The sequence below is a fragment of the Sorex araneus genome, chromosome 5 (assembly GCF_027595985.1).
Source record: "Sorex araneus isolate mSorAra2 chromosome 5, mSorAra2.pri, whole genome shotgun sequence".
Taxonomy (NCBI): domain Eukaryota; kingdom Metazoa; phylum Chordata; class Mammalia; order Eulipotyphla; family Soricidae; genus Sorex; species Sorex araneus.
Genome location: NC_073306.1, coordinates 85,960,238 through 85,980,174, shown reverse-complemented (window position 1 = coordinate 85,980,174; position 19,937 = coordinate 85,960,238). Strand labels below are relative to the sequence as shown.

The following is a 19,937-nucleotide window of genomic DNA, read 5'->3' as shown; positions in this document are numbered from 1 at the left end:
GGAGGCAGTGAGGGGCAGGGCTGGGCTGAAGGCCTGCGGGAGGCCTCTCCTCCCTCGAGGCTGACTCTTCTAGGGCTCCAATGGGGTGAAGCTTGTGCTGAAGGGGACCAGCCTAAGCGAGAAAGGAGGGGGTAAAGTTGGGGTACAGGTAAGGCCAACTTGGAGCCCCTGGGAAGGAAGTGGGGAGCTTGTGTCTCCCGCTTCTGGCCTGGCTACTCTCCTGGCATCTCTGGTTCTTCTCGCGGACACCCCTTCCTTTCTCCCTCTTCCCAGAAGCTCTGCGGAGTGGCGGCTGCAGGTCAGGGGAAGGAGTCCACTTCTTCAAAAGGTTCTTTTGGGGGAACGGTCCCCCCTTTGCGCATCTGAGATGCTTGATCAGGGAAAACCTCGGCTCCTTTCATACGTCCCAGACGTCCCAGACGCCTCCATAGCTGCCACATATTAGTTTTTCCTCTTTCCTGTTTTCGTTTTCATTTTGGGCCACACCCAGTTGTGCTAAGGGCTGACTCCTGGCTCTGCACTCAGGCTACTCCTGGCAGGGCTTAGAGGACCTTACTGGATGCCGGGATTGAACCAGGGCTGGCCACGTGCAAGGCAAATGCTCCACCCATTGTACTACTACCCCAGCCCCATTATTTTATTTTTTGATGAGGAAAAAAATGTTAAATAAGATTTAAGACACTTTTCTCTAAAAAACAAATGAATGCATAAAACGCTTTTCTGCGGGAGGTGAAGCGCCCGTGACTCACCGAATCTTGAGGCTCGAAGCCTCTCACCAGGAGGCCGGCAGGAAGGGCAGTGGCAGGCACCAAAGGATGAGGGGGAGGCAGCGGGTGGGCAGCTCAGTGATCCTATTTCCAGGTCTGTCCTGCTTCCACCAGAACCTGTGCAGATGGGGCAGGAGGCAGGGGTACCCACACCCTCTATTTCCCAGGATCACTATGGCAGTGGGCAGGGGCAGCAGCTGGATGCCTGCCCCCCCCGCCCCCCCCCACAGGCTTGCTTTGGTGCCAGGCAGCCTACACATGACCAGCTTAAGTTCGGCTGGCACGGGTGCCTTCCGCTATAAGGGCCTGCACCGCCACGATCAGGCTGCCCAGCAGTGAGTGGGGCGCTGGCAGTCAGGGTGGGCACCCACAGAGGCGGGTATAGGAGCTTGGGACTCAATGCCCAGCCTAAGACGCCCTCCGCTGCAACAGTGAGGGGCCACAGAGCCGGAGTGTCTGTAGGTGTCGTGCCTAAAGAGCCACTAGGGGGCGCAAGAGTCTCAGGGAGCCAGGGAGCCTCATGATGCCTTAAGGCGCCTAAATTGCAAACTTTGGAAACATCTGGGAGAACCTTTCACAAATTCTCTGGGGCTTTGAAATGGAAGCTGAAAGAGGAGCGGGAGCCTGTGTGTGTGTCTGATCTGGAGCTGACTTGGAGACTCCACGCAATGCTGAGGAGCAGGGGCTGCTCCTGGCGCCAGGGGAGCCCGGGCGGGGCTGTCTGGCCTCCCACTTCCTGTTCCCGGCAAGCATCTGGGGCCGGAGGGCAGGGCAGGCGCCACGCTTCCATGATGCATCCAGGCTGCTGGCCCGAGGCCCGGCCTGTGGTGCCACCGAGAGGAGCAACGGGAATGACCAGGGGACTTCAGGAGGGTCAGGAGGCACAAGGGTCAGATGACCCATCTCCAGGCTAAGAGCTAGGGATCAATGGTATGAGGCCCCAAACCATTCATTCTGGAAGGCCCCGGGTGGGCAAGAGAGGCTGAATGCCCCAGATGCCCCAGGAGCTCCCAGAGGTTGGAGGGGTATGAGGTCAGCCAGGCAGCTGTCTGAGCTCTCAAGAGCCAAGATGAAGAGCCATTTTGGGATGCACAGTGTCACTCCTGGCTCTGCACTCAGCAATCACTCCTGGCAGTGCTAGGGGACCATATGGGATGCTGGGGATCAAGGCAAGCATCCTTCCTGAAGTACTATTGCTCCGGCCCCTGGAGAGCCATCTCCACCTGTTCCACAGATTGAGCAAGTCACCCCACCTCTCTGAGGCCGGGTTTCTCATCTGCAGGCTGCGGGCTATCACCACAGATGCGGGTGAAATGGAACTGCACAGGGTATGTGAATAGAGAAGAAAGCTGGAAGGTGCCGGCATTTAACGCAGTCGACCCAGGGTTGATTCCAGCACTGCAGAGGGTGCCCTGAGTATTGCCAGGCATGAGCCTGAGGACTTTTCTGGGTAAGCCCCAGAAAAGAAAACAAAGTTTTAAAAGAAATCCAAAAGGACTGCATGGGCAAGTTCATGGCAGAAGAACTGGTGTGAAGATAGGGTTAGTCAGCCATATGTGAAATGGCTTTAACAGACCCTCCTGCTGAATAGTCTGATCAGATAGAACACTGATTCCTTGGCCAAGGTCAGGACCTTCTAGAACAGTCCATAGACTGGACTAGAGCTTGTAAGAGACAAATACAAGAGTGCTTGCTTGTGTGTGTGTGTGTGTGTGTGTGTGTGTGTGTGTGTGTGTGTTTTGGGTTACACCTGGTGATGCTCAGGGTTACTCCTGGCTCTGCACTCAGGAAATACTCCTGGCAGTGCTCAGGGGGCCAGTCCTACCCGCTGTACTAGCGCTCTTGCCCCAGAGTGCTTGCTTACTGGAGACCCACAGCGTACTCATTGAAGAAATGGATGAGTGAATTAAACTCAGTTAGAGGCCTTGCAGGACTGAAACATTTCATTTAAGTTCTATGTGTAAGGGGCCAGAACAACAGTACAGAGGGCAGGGAGCTTGCCTTGCACGCTGCCAGAGTACTGCCAGTGTGGCCCCAAAACAAAACAAAATTTAGGTGTGTAAGGCTAATCCTAGTTCTCGAGAGATTTTTTTTTTCTTTTTGGGTCACTCCTGGCTCTGCACTCAGGAATCACTCCTGGCGGTGCTCAGGGGACCATATGGGATGCTGGGAATTGAATGGGTCGGTCGAGTGCAAGGCAAACACCCTACCCGCTGTGCTATGATTTTTTTTTGGAGGGGGGGACGCAGAGCATTTTAAAATTTTTGACCACACCTGGTGGCGCTCTGGGGCTACTTCTGGTTTGAAGTTTGAGTTCACTCCTGGAGGTTCTCAAGAGATCATGAAGTGCAGGGATGGAACTGTGCTTTTTGCATGCAAAACATGTGCTCAGCCCACTGAGTTCTCTCTGGCCCCTCAATGTCAGGGACAAGAGAGAGATGACGGCACGCAGGAGCCCCAGGTTTGATCCCTTACACTGTATGGTCCCCTGAGAGACGTCAAGGTGCTCCCCCACCCACACTGAACCTTTATGAAAGGCCTTTTCAGTGGCCATTATGAAAGGCCAAAGCTGTTATAAAGCCTCATAAACAGAATAGTTAAGCAAAAGTGGGGGGTGACAGGATAAAGGAAAAACAAGGCCAGGTTTGCTAAATAATCTAATAAACTGAAAGAAGGGGTCATAAAATGCAGACCCAAAATATCAGTCTTACAAAAAATTCATCTTCACTTGATAGTTGAGACATGCTGAGGCTCTGCACTCAGGAATTACCCCTGGCAGTGCTCAGGGGACCATATGGGGTGCTGGGAATCAAACGGGTCGGCCTCGGGTTGGCCGCGTGCAAGGCAAACGCCCTACCCGCTGTGCTGTCGCTCCAGCCCCCCAACACGCTGAGTTCTTTTTTTTTTTTTTTTGCTTTTTGGGTCACACCCAGCGATGCTCAGGGGTTACTCCTGGCTTTGCACTCAGGAATTATTCCTGGCGGTGCTTGGGGGACCATATGGGATGCCGGGGATCGAACCCGGGTCGGCCGCGTGCAAGGCGAACGCCCTACCCGCTGTACTATCGCTCCGGCCCCACGCTGAGTTCTTAAGGGTCCAGGACTTTGTTCTGGAGACTCGAGTCAGCTTTGGGGGTGATGCATTGAAACTAGGCCCTGCCCGGCATACCCAGAGGTGAGGGCAGGTGGGCAGGTCTCCCCAGGGTTCTGTGGGGGCTCTGGGGTCTGCTTACTGGGCCCAAATGCTTCGCCCTGTTTTGTGTGTTCCCTTTATCCATGAGCCCACAGAAAAAGGGTATGTGGTGAGGCTGCTACTGTAGGGGGGAACTGATCCATGTTGGGGGGCACAGGGGAGAATTATTTCCTGACCTTTGACCAGCTTTTTGCCCCTGGTAGGGGCTCCAACAGCGGTTGCAAAAGTCCAAACCCTGAGTGAGGCTCAGGGTGCACTGGATGGGTGTACGGGGCTGGGGCACGGGACACCCACTGGTGTCCTGGAGCCACCTGGGTGCTCCCCACCGACCCGGCCAGAGACCGCCCAGACCTTGCCCTGCCCCGCCCCATGCTATCTGGCCCTACTGGCCCAGTTAGCTGCTCCATGGGGGTGGGGGCATCCAAATCCTGGGCACGAGAACCTCATCTCCAATGTGTGGTTTGTCCAGCACTGGGGGGTGTCCGTCTGCCTGGGGGTCCTGCCAGTGCGGGGTGAACCCATGAGGGAAAGGGGGCTGCAGCAAGGAAGGAGGAGTCAGGCCAGTTCTCAGGGTGCCTCCCACCCCCGTGAGTATGTTCAGTGGTCACCTCTGTCCAAGACTGGGTGGCTCCAGGTTGTCTCCAGCCCCAGCCAGCCTGGCTGGAGAATGGGAAGGGCTGCGTTGGAGGAGAGCAGTGACACCCGACTGACTCAGAGTACCGGGTACTCTGTGGGCACCACACAGAACAGTGCTTAGGCTTGCCCGTCCCCACTTGGGGCTCCCTCTAACAGGCCCATCCCTGGTACCTCATGCCCCCTAAGCTGCTGGGGGCAGTGCTAACAAAACAAAACGAGGCCCCCAGAGGGGGAAAGCAATGTGATAAAGGCTGGCCTGTGAGATGAGGACAAGAGCTGGAAAGGGCCAGTGACAGCCGCCAGGTAAAGTGGGGAATGGGGTGAGAAGAATACAGAGTAGGTGAAGGCTCCCAATGATCACAATGAAGAAAAGGGTTCATACGGATGGCATCCCATGACTGTGAAGTCAAAATTTTCCCACCCAACTGCCACCTCCCAACCACCATGACTAAAGCACGGCCACAGGGAAGTTTAGAAACCATTCCTTTCTTTATTAAACATAGCTTGCAAGTGATAAATATTACAAAGTTTTTTTTTCTTTTAATCCTTTCTCCAAAAATTAGCTTATTATTTGAATCTGTCACTGCTGAAGTGCTCAGCAGCATCTGAAACAGATGGGAGTGTATTTGCCTTTTTGAAAACCAGTTTCTATTGGTCTTAGTTTTTTCATTTTATTTCCCAAACACAATGCAGAAAATCAGAATGAGTTAAAAAAAAAAAAAAAGGAAACTTAAAAGAGAGTTGTGCAAAAGGGTCTTGTTCCCCTCCCACCCACCCCGTTCAGAGAAGGCCATTCCCCATCCCACCGCCCTGCACCCCCCGCCCCCACTTACCCTTCCACCTGCACCTGGGCCTCACCCCCTTCCTGTGTCCTCCCCAGGCCTTGCCAGCCAAGAACCTAGCGTGGGAGTGCTCAGTCCAGGCAGCAGGGAAATGGGGCCCTGAAGCAGACAGTGAGACAGTTGCCTTTAGGGGTTCAGATGAGATCTGAGGGAAGGAGACAAGATGCAGATTATAACTGAACTCCCCTGCTTGTCACCAAGATGGGGGAAGTTCTGCATCTTGTAGCTCACCAAAGGCCTAAGTACTAGCCACTGAGCCAGAGCATTCATTGGTCAGCTGCCCTGACGGGTCCCTGGTTGCCTGTGAGGTGGGGCTTGAGGCCTGGTCCCCGTCTTTGAAGGACAAGAGGCCTGGGGGTAATGATGTCTGTCACAGGTCAGACTGATGTCCTAGACAACCCTCTGCTTGCCTTCCCAAACCAAATCAGCAGTGGGCTGGCAGCTGTCCAAGGGCACTGTCACACACGAACCATCAGTCTCTGGTCACCTGCCTGGTTTTCTAGCCCAACACTTTCCTCACCTCAGATTACTCTGTTCTGCAAGTAGGGGAGGAAGCATGGACTGTACGTTTCGATTCTTGGCCAGATAATCACCCCATCACTTGACAAATAAAAAAACTGAGACCTAGAAAATGAACTACTGAAGGTCACAGCCAGTTGTTCGGAAGCCTGGGATGGGCCCGGGCCCATCCCTGCTGTGTGTGGTGCCTGCTCTCCCCCATGGCACGGCCCGACGAGGAGGGGCCTTCACTTTCCCTTCACTCCACAAGGCTCTCACCGTGAGGATGGATGGGGGCTCTCCCTGGGCGAGCCTGTCCCAAAGGGCTTGCGAAGATCCTCACTTTCTACCATCCTCTAACAATCCACCCTCAAAGATTATAAAACTAGGTTCTTTGTTGGGGGGTGGGGTGGGGGAAATCCCTTGCATAAGAAAGCTTGACACTGAATTTTGTTATATAGGTATATTGTATATATGCTGATGCAATCAGAGGGAAAAAAACAGTGCAAATACAATTACAATTCATAATACTTGGTTTCAATGCCCCCAGGAAGTGCCCCATTCCTCGGCTACCTCCCAACTCCCAGCACTTCCCCACAGTTTCACCCTAATGCTGGGAGGGCAGGGAGGGCGGGCAGGTTAGGGGAGGGGGAGGGCTCTGCCAAGGCAGTGCTGGTGACCCGGAGGGACTACTCCAGGGTGGGGAGGCAAGGCACAAGTTAGGGGTGGATGATGGGGGCGGTGGCATCTCTAAGGAGGGACGGGGTTGGAGCAGCTGCCAGTCTCAGTGTGCTGGGCCCGGCCCACTCTCCCCACCCTCCACAGCCCTGCCTCCCTACCCCCGCCCCTTCCCCAGAAACCCTTTTGCACGGATCATACACAAACGGGCACATTACAAAATGACATAACACAGTTTCACAATATCCATGGCTAGGGCTTTTTTTTTTCTCTTTTTCATTTTTTTTTTCTACACAATGTACAATTCCTTTTAAATGGATCAAGAAATAGCTTATATACACGAATGAGTCCTTGTTATAACATCTCGGCAGCAAATATCATAAGCTAATGAAGGTCTTGTTGGAGGGGAAAGGGAGCCTGGGACTGGAGGGGGTGGGAGTTATGCCTTCTGGAGAAGTGGGGAGAAAAAGGGAGTTGTTGGGGGAAAGGAACAAAAGTAAAATACCAAGAAGCATCTTTACAAAGCAGTTCTATAGCTAATTCCTTTTAAAAGGGAAAGGAAAGGTAACCAAAGCAGGAAAACATTTATCTTTGTGTCTTAAAAAAATTGTCTACCATACATACATCCAAAAAGTGGAAAAAATACTTATTCCAGGGATGGAGAAAGTCCAGATGCTGTGGTCAAATGACAAAAAATAAAATATTAAAAAAATAAAATAAAATCAAACCCCTGACAAGTGAGACCTCTATCCCTAGCGTCACCCAAGCCGTAACTACCCCGTTTCAGGATGTGAGGGAACAAGCCACTGTCCAGGAACTGCCACTATTTTTAGGGCCGCTGGGCAAGGAGGAAGCCAGGCAAACTGGGAGGACTTGACTCTAGCATCACCCCGGGCGTCAGCGTGCTGGGTCTCAAGGGGAACTCTCGCAACGGAGATTCTTTCCTCCTGTATTAGGGCACCAGGTGAGCATCTATGGGGCCCAAGACCTGGGGATGGAGAGCACAACAGACTTGGAGGGACACAAGGTAATCCGTGATGAAAAGCAGAAAAACAAGGAAGACAGAAGGGTGAGTAGAGGAGGGGAGGGAGGAGGTGGAAGGCTAATATTTGATCATGATTAGGGAAACTGAAACCTTACCCCATCACTATCCCTGGAAGGGTGTGAAAAGGGGAAAGGAGAGGGCAAAAAAAGATCAGACTGCCATGATTGAGCAAAGGGTCATGGACCTATACAAGCCAGCAATGAGCTTCTATGCGATGACCCTGAGGGCAAAAACGGGGAAGGCTTCCCAAAACCACCATCATCTCAGCACCTTAGCAGGCACTCGACTGTTAGGTTTCCCTTCCTGCCACTCCCCATCACTTACTTCTTACTTCCAAAACCCCATAAAAGGTGGCTGGGCTCCAGAGGGGACTCAGCTCAGGGCAGGGGCAGCCCCAGCCAGACGGTATTGCACATTCTCTGTTCCTACTTTAATCTCAACTGACAAACTGGGGCACCTTGTACCTCTGAACACCTCTGAGCTGGGGGAGAGGGAGACGTAACAGAAATGGCACTTCATCATTGGGGGAGGAAGAGGCTAGACAGTCATGCCACAAGGCAAGATGACTTGTAGGTAAAATAGTTTTAAAAGAAAAAAAAAACCCACTATTTTGTGGAAGAGAGAAAAGCAAAACCAAACGATTTATCCAGTGCTTTCAAAGCACAAGGGCAAAAGAAGATGTAAGAATATATCTTTATATATATATATATATATATATATAGTTTTAAAATAATCCCAGACCCGGTTCCATTAATGCCCCCCTCCCTCTCCCGTCACTTACAGTCAGGGGTACCACATTCTCCAGAAAAATACTCAAAAAACGACCCCATCACTACCTGTTACTAGCATCTAGCTTCCAGATCATTCTGCCACTGGTGAGCCCAGAAATGGGCTGCATCTGTTACTTTATTAAGTGCTCAATGAATGTGGGGGAGGGAAGATGAAAAAAGCCAGAAGGCCCGTGGGGCCAGTATAATCACACACAGCAGCTCTGCAGTACGGGGAGAAGAGGCCGAATGGGGGAGACGGAGCCTGCTTCCAGCTCCTCCGCCCAGCCCAACCCCAGACTTTATGGAGAAGATGTGCAGTTTGTGTGTTTGTTATTTTAAAAGTGCCTTCTTACCTTAAAAAATTATTTAATTTTTAAAAATAAAGGGAGAAGTTTCCTAGGTGGCTTTCAAAGGCAAATTATCTCAACTCTCCTTCCTCAGCCCTGTACCCAGGGTGCCCTGCCCACACGCCGGCAGCACCTGGGGCTGAGGAGGCAGGTGGGTGACATGCAAGAGGAGAGCAGCAACTCCAGCACTCAAGGGCTCCCTTCCCTCAGCCGCAGCCTGGTCTCCCCCCTTCCCCAGGGTGTGGGGCAACAGGACACTCATCTCCCAACCCCAGACAGCAACATTGCACAATTCAATTCATCCTCTACATTAGTAGCGCGTAAGAAAAAGACAAAATAAAAACAAACAAAAAAGCAAATTAGGAGACTTCTGGGGGCTGAGACAAAACTATCTTTATAGCAGAGGCCCAGAGATGACTCCAACCTGGGTGCTGGGCTCTGAGCAGCTGGCTCTGCATTCAGTGTAGCAGGGGCAGGGCACGGCAAGATCTGACCTGGTTAGGTGCCTAACCCACACCTCCCAGCAAGCAGAGGGTGACGGGAAAGACAAGAGACTCTCTTCTGCTGGCAGGAAAGTCCCTTCTTGCATCCTCTAAATCTGTTTTTTTTCCTCTTGTCATTTTAATCACTATGCCCAATTCAATTATAGGACACCCAGCAAATTCCAGCTAAGAACAGCTATTCCTCTATATTACAGATGGGGCTTGATTAAGGAGACAGGTTAGGAAGAAAATAAAATTAAAAAACACCTGAGGGGAAAGAGACTTTTACAGGCAAAGAATGATGAAATAATCTGGGGCTAGCTGGCCTACAACAGACTGGGTGACCAATCTTAGTCCCACCCCCAGCACACAGCAGGGCCTGGTCTCTGTCCTCCATGGCTTATCATCACGCCCTCTCTCCCTGCTCCAGAAGTCAATTCCAGAGCAGTTACACTTTAAAGCTTCTCCCTTCAGGCTCTTTTCTCTTAGAACCTCAACTTAATACTAAACACTGCCTCCCGACGCCCAGAAACACCCACAGCTGGTGCATTGCTCTTCCTTGCTCCAGATCACCACCTGCCTCTGACCTTGGGGTAAGTGCATTCAAAACTTCTGCCCCTAACACTCCTGGTCGTGTTCTACTTGGCAGCTAGTACCTACTGCAAAGCTCCTGTCATTTAACTGAATGACATTTTATGTTTAAAAAAAAAAATTTTTTTAAGGAAAAGAAAGAAAAAAATGGAAAAAAAAAAGGGGGGGGGAGAAATGAAAAAGGTTTAACCGTTCATTGAACAAAGGCAGGACACACAACATCATTAGAAATGATAATAATCATAGCATAAAAATAAACTTCGGAAATACATGTCAGAGGGCTGAGGTTTCTCCCCAGGATCTCATTCTGACCTCGATCAGAGGTGAGACGAACCTCACTGTTAAAAGAGAACCGAAGAGAGAAGACAGAGCGGCAGAAGAACAGATGGCAGCATGTGATCAAGGGGAGGTGTGGGGCAGGGCGTGTCTGCTTGTTGATCTCTACTCTTGTCTTCTGTTTTCTGTTTTGTTTTCCGTGTATGGTAGGCACCAGTACAGGCACTGCATGCGACGGAAGTTGGGGGCAATGGGAAAGGGGTAAAGGATTCAAGGTTAGGGCAGTACAAGTGGAACAGGCGTTATTTCTGTCCACTGATGGACTGCGATATAGACCGGGGAGGAATCATGTCTAAAAGGTATTCCCGCTGCCGGTCTGCCAAACTGGGGGCTTTGTGTCCTCCGATGCCAGTGTTCAAGTACGCGATGTTGACACCTACAGCAGGAAACAAAAGTAGAGGGTACATATCAAAAGAAGAAATACCACATTTTGCTATTTACTGGGCCGCATGATTGTAGACAGAAATATAAAATGCTGCTGTAGCTGTCCAGACCTAGCTCTATTTTATTGACAACTACTCCCTACTACCAAACTTTAGAGAAGAGGTTGGCCCAAGAGGTTAGTCCTACCAAATATAATGAACACAACCTGATGGTGTAGGAGACAGAGAAACACTGACAAGAGGACAATGATCAAGACAGAGATGATCTGATCTGGTTTGGGGACTGACTGTGGAAAACCATGGCTCCATCTTTCAAACTGGATCAGGAGTGCTGACCCTGCGGTTCTCGCCCAGCGACCAGCAGCCACATGCCCTCCAAGGGCTCGTGAGATATGAAATGTAATGGCAGGAGCTAGGCCATTTCCATCACCCAAACCCTGGCTCACTGAACCTGGAATAAGCATGCTCACCAACACTTGCCTAGTAACAAAAAAGTGAAGGGAGCTGGGTCTAAAGAACTGGAGACAGGAAAATGAGAGGAAGAAAAATTCACCAGAGGGCTGCCACGGAACGGCATGCTTGCTAGCTGAGACTTGGGAACGGCTCTCGGATCAACCTGCTTACCTGGCATACCAAGGAGGCCACCTGGCACAGACAGCTGGGGTGCCTGTGCAAAGTTGGAAAGCATGGAACGGGCAGATGTGGGTATGCCACGCTGTAGGCTGCTTTGGGGCTGTGGAGCCTGCAACAGGAAGGAGACAGTTGTTTGAAACGCTGCCATACCGCAAGGTGTGAGAAAGAAGGCAGGGGAGCAGGAAAGGGAGTTATGATCTCCTACAGAGAAAGGACAAGTGTGGGTAAAGAGCTAGCAAACCCTCATGACAAACTCTCACCTGCTGTGGGCTGAAGAGACAGCACAGAGGTTAAGGTGCTTGCCTTGCATGCAGCTGAGCCCAGTTCAATCCTTGACACTGCACAGCTGCCCAAGCACAGAGCTGAAAGCAGCCCTTAGAAGTGGCTTAAGTCTTCCCCTCCCCCGCAACCAATTCTCACCTGCCGAAGTGTATGATGTCTCATTATGGTCTCTTGTTTACTGACACTGGACACGGCTGGAGCCGTCGTGGGAGAGAGGGCTGCCTGCTGCTGCAACCGCTGTTCAATTTCCTATGTGTGGGGAAGTCATCAGGTCAATCTGGGGAGGGCATCTCCCAAATTCCTAACCAGAAAACCTAGAGATCTTATGTCTAATGTTGCCTGTCTGTTGGAAGGCTAAGGAAAAGCGAATATAATTTGGTGGGATGAGTACAAAAGATCTCTAAGTAGTCAACATGCTTCACTGATGAAGGGCTCCCTCTCGTCAGGAACACTGGTTCTCAGAAGTTGGCTATAGAGATTTGGTGGTCATGATGAATTAACTAATGTCTAAGATTTTATTCAACTCCTGTTTCCCCATCATCCAGAAGGTACATGATGCCACCCAAATGCCTGATGGGTGGAAGGTGTGGAGAGGGGAGGAAAAAGGACAGAAAAAAAAAGTTGGGCTTCCTAACACATCTTCCTAACCCCACTAAGATCTCATACTACTGGGGCTGGACTGATAGCACAGCGGGTAGGGCATTTTCCTTGCACGCAGCTGACCCGGGTTCGATTCCCAGCATCCCATATGGTCCCCTGAGCACCACCAGAAGTAATTCCTGAGTGCATGAGCAGGAGCATGCACACCCTGTGCATCGCCGGGTGTAACCCAAAAAAGGAAAAAAAATAAAGATATCATATTACTAATACTATTTAACTACTAACACTAATACTAGTTCACATATTCTAGCACCACTAATCTTTACTGGGATATTCTTTTGGGGTGTATGTGGGGGGTCTCCCAGTAGCCCCCAGCAATACTCAGCTAAGAGGACTGGACTGGATGCACGGACTAAGATATGGGGTTCCTTGGGCACTGCTGTGTCGGGAACACGGGGCTATCCCAGTGGGGCCCAATGCTCAGGGCTACTGAGCTACCCTGTCCTTTGTCTTTTTTTGGTCCAATATGGACTGTAGTTATCTACTTCTCCCAATAAGGTTTTTGCAACAACTATAAATCCCACCCACTAAAATCCACTTGAGAGAAAATGTAGTCAAGAACAGAGAGATTTCTTTAGTGAAGTTAGGGAAAGCCAACAGTCTCAAGTTTTCTGTCCCTTAATGCCAGTTACTAAATGTTACCCTGCTCTTACCTAGTAGAAAACAAATGGAAATGGAAATGACTGAATGGTAAAAAGGAAAAAAGGGGAGCCTAAGACCTGTATGTTCTTAGAAACTAGATCCAAAGACCTAGGCCACCACTAAGGAAATCTTCTAATCAAGAAGAAACTACTTCTGGGAAGAACAAGCCTCAGCAGGTGGCTGGGGAAAAGTCAAGAAGTCTTACCTGTTCCTGCTGTAGGGCTTTCACAAAAGCGTTTTTCAGCCGGTTGGTGTGTTCAGCCTTTAGAGCCTTTTTCTGGTTGGAGGTCATGCACTGCTCACAGAGAATCTTACCACTCTTCTCCTGCTTCCAGTGAGGGGTGAAATCTGTGCGGCACTGGGCACAAACAAAGGGTTCGACCCGCAGGAGTGAGGCACAGCTTTTGCCTAGATACCAACAAAAAGAGAAATTAGTGGTTTCACATTTCCTATTTTGTGCTTCTTTTCAGAACCTCTTTTCTCAATGGTGGGAGGGAATGATCTATACCTACAGTGCTCATAGAACAAGGCAGGTCAAGGATGGAACGTGGGGCTCCCATATGCAGAGTTTGCACTCCAACCTTTCAGCTACTTCCTTGGGCCTTTGCAATTTTTTTTGCTTTTTGGGTCATACCCGGCGATGCACAGGGGTTACTCCTGCTCATGCACTCAGGAATTACTCCTGGTGGTGCTCGGGGGACCATACGGGGTGCTGGGAATTGAACCTGGGTTGGCCATGTGCAAGGCAAATGCCCTACCTGCTGTGCTATCGCTCCAGCCCCTGCAAATTAACCTATTTTCTAATTTATCATCCCCATTTACATATAAGGAAACTAAATCTAAGAAACCAATCCTAAATGATAAAGCTGGGACAGGCACATGATTTCTGATTTCCTATTATGTTACATTAAGAAAAGAATGTGCTTGGGGCCTGGAGCGATAGCACAGCAGGTAGGGCGTTTGCCTTGCACGCGGCCAACCTGGGTTTGAATCCCAGCATCCCATATGGTCCCCTGAGCACCACCAGGGGTGATTCCTGAGTGCATGAGCCAGGAATGACCCCTGTGCATCGCCGGGTGTGACCCAAAGAGCAAAAAAAAAAAGAATGTGCTCATCTGAAGTCAAGTCAAAGTACTCCAACTAATTCAGCCACGTTTTTTGCATCTCTTTACTTAAGACTATGTTTATCCCTGTCAACTACTTCATAATTTTTAGTTATCAATAAAATTATTCTTTGTCATGTTTATAGCCCAAACTGTGTCCTTAAGGCACCTTCCTCATTTGTCAAGTGTTCTTCAAAGTATGTGTTTGGAATTTCAGTCATAAAAACCTCTCTACTTAGTAGAAATTAAGATTTTATAGATTTGGGCTGGAGAAATAGTACAGTGGGTAAGGTGGTTGCCTTGCACATGGCTGACCCAGGTTTGATCCCTGGCACCACAGATGATCCCCTGAGACTGCCAAGAATAAGCCCTTAGTGCAGAGCTGGGAATAACCCCCAAGCACAACCAGGATGGCACAAATGCATCCCCCTCCCATCCCAAATATGTATTCTTGTCATCAAATTAAGCATACTTCAATGTTAAATGACACCATTTAAAAGAAAACATTACAGAAAGTATACACGATATGCAAAATACATAATAATAATATTAAGCCTAAGAAACAAAAAAACATTTTCTGATACACAGCTTCCAAAAAGCCACCCAGAAAAAAAAAAAAAAGCCTCTTTCCATCCCTTATTCAGTCCCAAACAAAAAGAGCTGGGGTAAAACTAGCGACAGTAGTAAGAAGGTGCACTTAATACTACACAGTACTGGGACAGAAAGATAGTACAGTGTGTAAGGGGCTTGGCCTTGTATGTAGATGACCTGGATTGATTCCTGGCACCACATCTGGCCTGTTCTCCAAACCCTGCCAAGAGTGATCCCTGAGCACAGAACCAGGAGTAAGTCCTGAGCACTACTGGGTATGCAAAAAATACAAAACAAAATGAAACTACTTAGTACATTGTGAGATTATGTCCATGTTAATCTGTTAAGCAGGCCTGGCAAGTCTTAAATTAAAGGCAGACGAGAAGAGCTTTACCTTGGCTGTCGATGACGCTCTGTACAACTTCTTCCAAGCCTACCATGTAGATGAACTCGCTATTGGCTGCACTAGGCAGGAAGTGAAGCAAGGGAGCAGGTGGTTTAGGGGGAGGAATCTCCAGGAGTGTCTTTTCCAGCTGTTTTCGAAGAGCCAATTTAGCTGCAGCCTGTGAGTTAGCAGCATCAGTCATGGCACTAGGGCTAGGAAGTGGTGAGGACACTCTGTTCACGGTCCCTGGTTGGATATGGGAGGCAAGGTTCATATAGATGGCAGAGGATGTTGTGCGCTGACAGGGAACAGAAGAACTTGATTGCTGAAACAAATTGAAAATAGATGGTTATGTGGGAAAAAGGACACATTTTCTTTTCATGGCAGAGAACACAATCTTGTTCTGTTACAAAGCACTGAGCTTCCAAAACACTCACAATAGGTTTAGAGGGCTACAACATTTTCACTGAGAAACAACTCTGGCATGCAGGGAAGGAGACTGATAGGGGCTGGAGAGATAGTACAGCAGGTAGGTAATTTGCCTTGCACACGGCCAACCCAAGTTAGATCCCCAGCATTCCATACGTCCCCTGAACCCTTGAGCATCACTGAGACCCAAAACCAAAGAGAGACTGATAGTAGTGCTCAGCTAAAAGTGCTAGGAGAAAAATAAACACTGGAGATGCTTGCTTTCTTTCGTTTGTTCCTGTGCTTATTCCTCATATCTATCTTTTTAAAAAATCTGTCATCTCTTCAGAATGGACTCATCTTTCTTCTCTGTGAATTAATTTTATTAAAATTTAACTTACTGTTACTTCACTGTATAATCTCTCTTCTCTATGACTATTTTCTTTTCTTTTTTTGCTTTCTGGGTCACACCTGGCAATGCTGGGGGGGGTCGGGAGGGGGGTACTCAGAAATTACTCCTGGAGATACTCGGGGAACCATATGGGATGCTGGGGATCTAACCCCAGCAAATACTGCATGCAAGGCAAATACCCTGCTTGCTGTGTTATCGCTCTGGCCCCTCTACAACCATCTTAAACATTTCTCAGTGTTTTTATTTGTGGGACTGTAGTCATTTCTAGCTCCACCCAAATTACTTCCTTGTTGTCTTAGAGTTTCTCCATGTCATTAAAATTTAAAATCCATGGTCTCTTTCTTTCCTCTATTTTTTGGGAGTATGGAGTGACGCAGTAGTGCTAGGGCGATCATGACTACGTAAGATCGGTGCTCAGTAGACTGTGGTACCAGGGACCGCACGTTGGGCCCTGAGGACACCAGTGTGTGCTCCAGCCCTTAGAACTTTCTTTTCTCCAGTCCCCAAAATGGAGACGCTCCCAATAGGAAAAGAAAGGGAAGAATTTTTGTCTCCACATCAGGATTCTCTTACCGGTTGGTAGTTGATGGCAGGGTTCATATTGGGTGTTGTGGTGCGCACAAGACCAGGCTTAGGTGGGCCCCGCTGGCCCTGTAACTGGGCTGGGTTTGGTGCAATGACACGTTGAGACATCAGCATATGTGGAAGGGTGGTATTGGTTGCTGAACGAATGACACTGTGACCCTAGGGAAGGGAAGAGAAGAAGAGAACTAATCATAAGTGGTAAAATGCTCCAGAAAAAGTTAAAGAGAAAATATTGCTGAATAGAAATAGAAACAAGGTCAGACTTGGCAATTTTGTCTAATGATCTACAGCCTCAATTTATCATCACTATGAAACCTAATTAGTGGCTAAGAGTCCCTAACTTTTCTGGTATAAGCTCTCTAACACTATATGGAAAAGAGGTAAGAGGAAAAACTCTGAAGGGCAACTACAGTGGAAAGAGTCAAGTCATTCATCCTTTGATGGTAGACAACCATGCTATGAAGGGCCAATAGCATTATCTACAGTATAAACACTTTTTATAACCACCAGGTGTTTTGAATCTTTACAAAAGCCCTGGAACAGAGGGGAAGAATAAACAGAAAGGTCACATACCTGTAATGTTCTCAGATTCTGAGGTTCGACCCCTTGAGCTCCAGGCCGGGAGGGAAGTTTGGATAGGCCTTGTTGACCCACATGGGCAGGAGAGGGTTGAACAATAGATGCTGCATTCTGTACAACTGGAGTCTAGGAGACAGAACAGAAATTGAGACTGGGAACACTAATAAAGAAATCTGGTATAAATATGAAGTAAATCTGTTTGTGCCTGCTAAGGCGAGGGTAGTGGCTGGGAAACTGGGAATACTGTCGGAGGGAAGGACACACTGGGGTGGGATTGGTGTTGGGACATTTAATGCCTGAAGCAACTATATAATGAACAATTTGGTCAAATACAGTATTATAATGAAAAATTTTAAAAAATATATTAAGAAATCTGGTATAGGGCCAGAGCGATGTGAGCACAGAGACTGAGTAAGCTCTGAACACCACAGGGTATCGCCCCCCAAAAAAACCAAAGCAAACAAAACAACAATAGAAAAGAAAGCTGGTGTACTTCAAGAGTTTAAAAATTCCTTGCCAGTGTTAAGTTCCTGTCTGCCATAAGGTAAATGCTTTCTTGGTTAATATCTAAGATTTAAAATAAACAAACAAAAATCATAGGGATAGGGAGACAGCCCAAGTGGCAGAGGATATACCTAGCATGGACAAGTACCTGGGTTCCATGAATGATACCACATGGGACCCCGAGAGCCACAGCACTCAAAAAGCACTGCATCATCAGGTGCCAGCACTAGACCAGAAAGGCCTGTACTACTGGGGTGAGCATGGTGAGGAGAGGCCATCTGACCCCATTCAAGAAAATTAAAATTACTACTCCTAGAGACTAAAAACCATGGAACTAGAGAAGAATAAGCAACCAGCTGCACCTCCCTGGGATAGGTACCCGGGACAGCACAGTCTTCAATCAATTTTTCTTTCCATTCTCCTAGTTCTTGATCTCTGGGGAACCTTACCTTCTGGACCACATTCTCTTTCTGTAACTGACTCTGTCTCAGTTTCTTTAATAGCACCAGTCGGGCTTCTTCCAGTCGAAGCTCATCTCTCAGCTGCTTAATGAGCTGCTGCCGTTCCTCAATGCCTTTCCCCTAAGTTAAGATGAAGACTGTCAATCATGGGTGCAGGTATCCAGGACCCTTTCTTGCAAGGTTATTTTTTTATGTCAGAAATCTTCAGGTTCCACAAGAAGCAGACATAGCAATGGAGGGTTTTTTTTTTAACCCTTTAGGTCATATCTGGTGATGCTCAGGGGTTGCTTCTGGTTCTGCACTCAGGAATCACGCCTGGCGGTACTCAGGGGACCACATAGGATGTTGGGGATTGAACCTGGGTCAGCCACGTGCAAGGTGAAGTCCTACTCGCTGTACTACTCGTCCAGCACCAAGGATTATGGTGGGGGTGGGGTAAAGGGCACACTTGCTCCTGGCTCTGTACTCAGGAATCACTCTTGGCTGCACTCAGGGGACCATATGGGGGTCTAGTGCTTGAGTGAGGGCAGGCCGTGTGCAGGGCAAGAGCCCTACCTACTGTACTATCTCTCTGGCCCAAACAACTGAGTTTTCAATCTTTATATCCTGAGGTCTGGCAGAGTCTGGTATTCAGTAGGTGCTTAAAAATCTGCTTAGGTGGCTGGTAAGACAGTATAGCAGATAAGAGGCTTGCCCTGTATGTGGCTGACTTGCCATGGAAGCCTAATACCACACCTGGTGCCAAGAACTGCCAGCAGCGATACCAATTAAGTACAGAGCCAAGCAGTAAGCCCTAAACACTGCTGGGTGAGGCCAACAAACAAAAAAGAAGCATGGAGTCTTAAAGAATTAAGAACTGACCCAGCAATCTCACTTCATGGCATCTACCAAGGACCCAAAAACATTTAAAAAAAAAATCTGTGCTCCTATATTCATTGCAGCACTATTCACTATAGCCAAGTTCTGGAACTAACCCCAGGTATTGAAGAATATATGAATGAATTGGGGCCGGAGCGATAGCACAGTGGGTAGGGCGTTTGCCTTGCACGTGGCCGACCTGGGTTCAATCCCCGGCATCCCATATGGTCCCCCAAGCACTGCCAGAAGCAATTCCTGAGTGCAAAGCCAGGAGTAACCCCTGAGCATTGCTGGGTGTGAACCAAAAAGCAAAAAAAATAAAAATAAAAAAAAATTTTTTTTTAAAAAAAATATATATATGAATGAATTAAGAAATTGTGATCTATCAGAGTCAGAGATAGTACAGGGTAAAAGATATGCCAGGAGTGATCCATGAGTCAGGAATAAACCCTGAGCATGGCCTGGTTGGCTCCCCTCCAAAACACCAAACCAAAACAAAAAAACTTAACAAATTATGTTATATACACACAATACTACTCTAAGAAAAAATAAGCCGGAGAGATAGTACAGCAGGTAAGGCGCTTGCCTCACATGTGGCCAACCTGGGTTCGATCCCCCACATCCCATATGGCCCCTGAACACCACCAGGAGTAATACCTGAGGACAGAGCCAAGAGTAACCCCTGAACATTGCAGTGTGTGACCCCCAAAACAAAATAAAACAAGACAAAAAACCAGAAAAGATCATATAAATTGCTGCTACATGGATGAAGCTAGAGGGCACTCTGGGTAGACTGGGTGAGTGAAGCCAGGAGGAGGACAAGTACATGAGGCTGAGAGATCATATGACATCTAAGGCATTTGCCTTGCACCAAAATGACCTGAGTTAATCCCCAGCATCCCATATGGTCCCCTAAGCTTGCTAGGAGTGATTCCTGAGTGCAGAACCAGGAGTAACCCCTGAGCAACAACAGGTATGCCTCCTCACACCCAGAAAAAAAGACAAATACATAATGATTTCTCTCATAATGTGGGGTTATTAAAAATATGTATTTTTTGGAGGGAGAGTGTATACCTAGCAGTACTCAGGAGTTACTCCTGGCTCTGCATTCAAGGATTACTTCTGGAGACTATTGTGACACGAGGGACCAAACCCAGGGCAGCTGCACGCACCTTACAACCGAGTGTGGTCCCCAAACCATGGATTATTTAAAAAAAAATTAATAAAATAACAAATAATCAAAGGCAAGAGAAACTCACAATTGACC

At 48.5% G+C, this 19,937-nt stretch overlaps 1 protein-coding gene across 1 annotated transcript in view; it reads right to left on the bottom strand.

Annotated features, from left to right (window-relative positions):
• Positions 1 to 9,955: 9,955 nt before the first annotated feature.
• The window catches only part of GATAD2B (GATA zinc finger domain containing 2B), an 82,187-nt gene continuing 72,205 nt past the window's right edge, over positions 9,956 to 19,937 (bottom strand). The window contains exons 4-11 of the mRNA XM_055138070.1: positions 17,801 to 17,932; positions 16,842 to 16,973; positions 16,257 to 16,427; positions 14,873 to 15,188; positions 12,990 to 13,192; positions 11,621 to 11,731; positions 11,192 to 11,309; positions 9,956 to 10,560 (exon numbers count right to left, since the gene is read on the bottom strand). Coding sequence (XP_054994045.1) covers positions 10,427 to 10,560; positions 11,192 to 11,309; positions 11,621 to 11,731; positions 12,990 to 13,192; positions 14,873 to 15,188; positions 16,257 to 16,427; positions 16,842 to 16,973; positions 17,801 to 17,932 — 1,317 coding nt within the window. The 3' untranslated portion in view covers positions 9,956 to 10,426. The remainder of the gene's footprint in view (positions 10,561 to 11,191; positions 11,310 to 11,620; positions 11,732 to 12,989; positions 13,193 to 14,872; positions 15,189 to 16,256; positions 16,428 to 16,841; positions 16,974 to 17,800; positions 17,933 to 19,937) is intronic.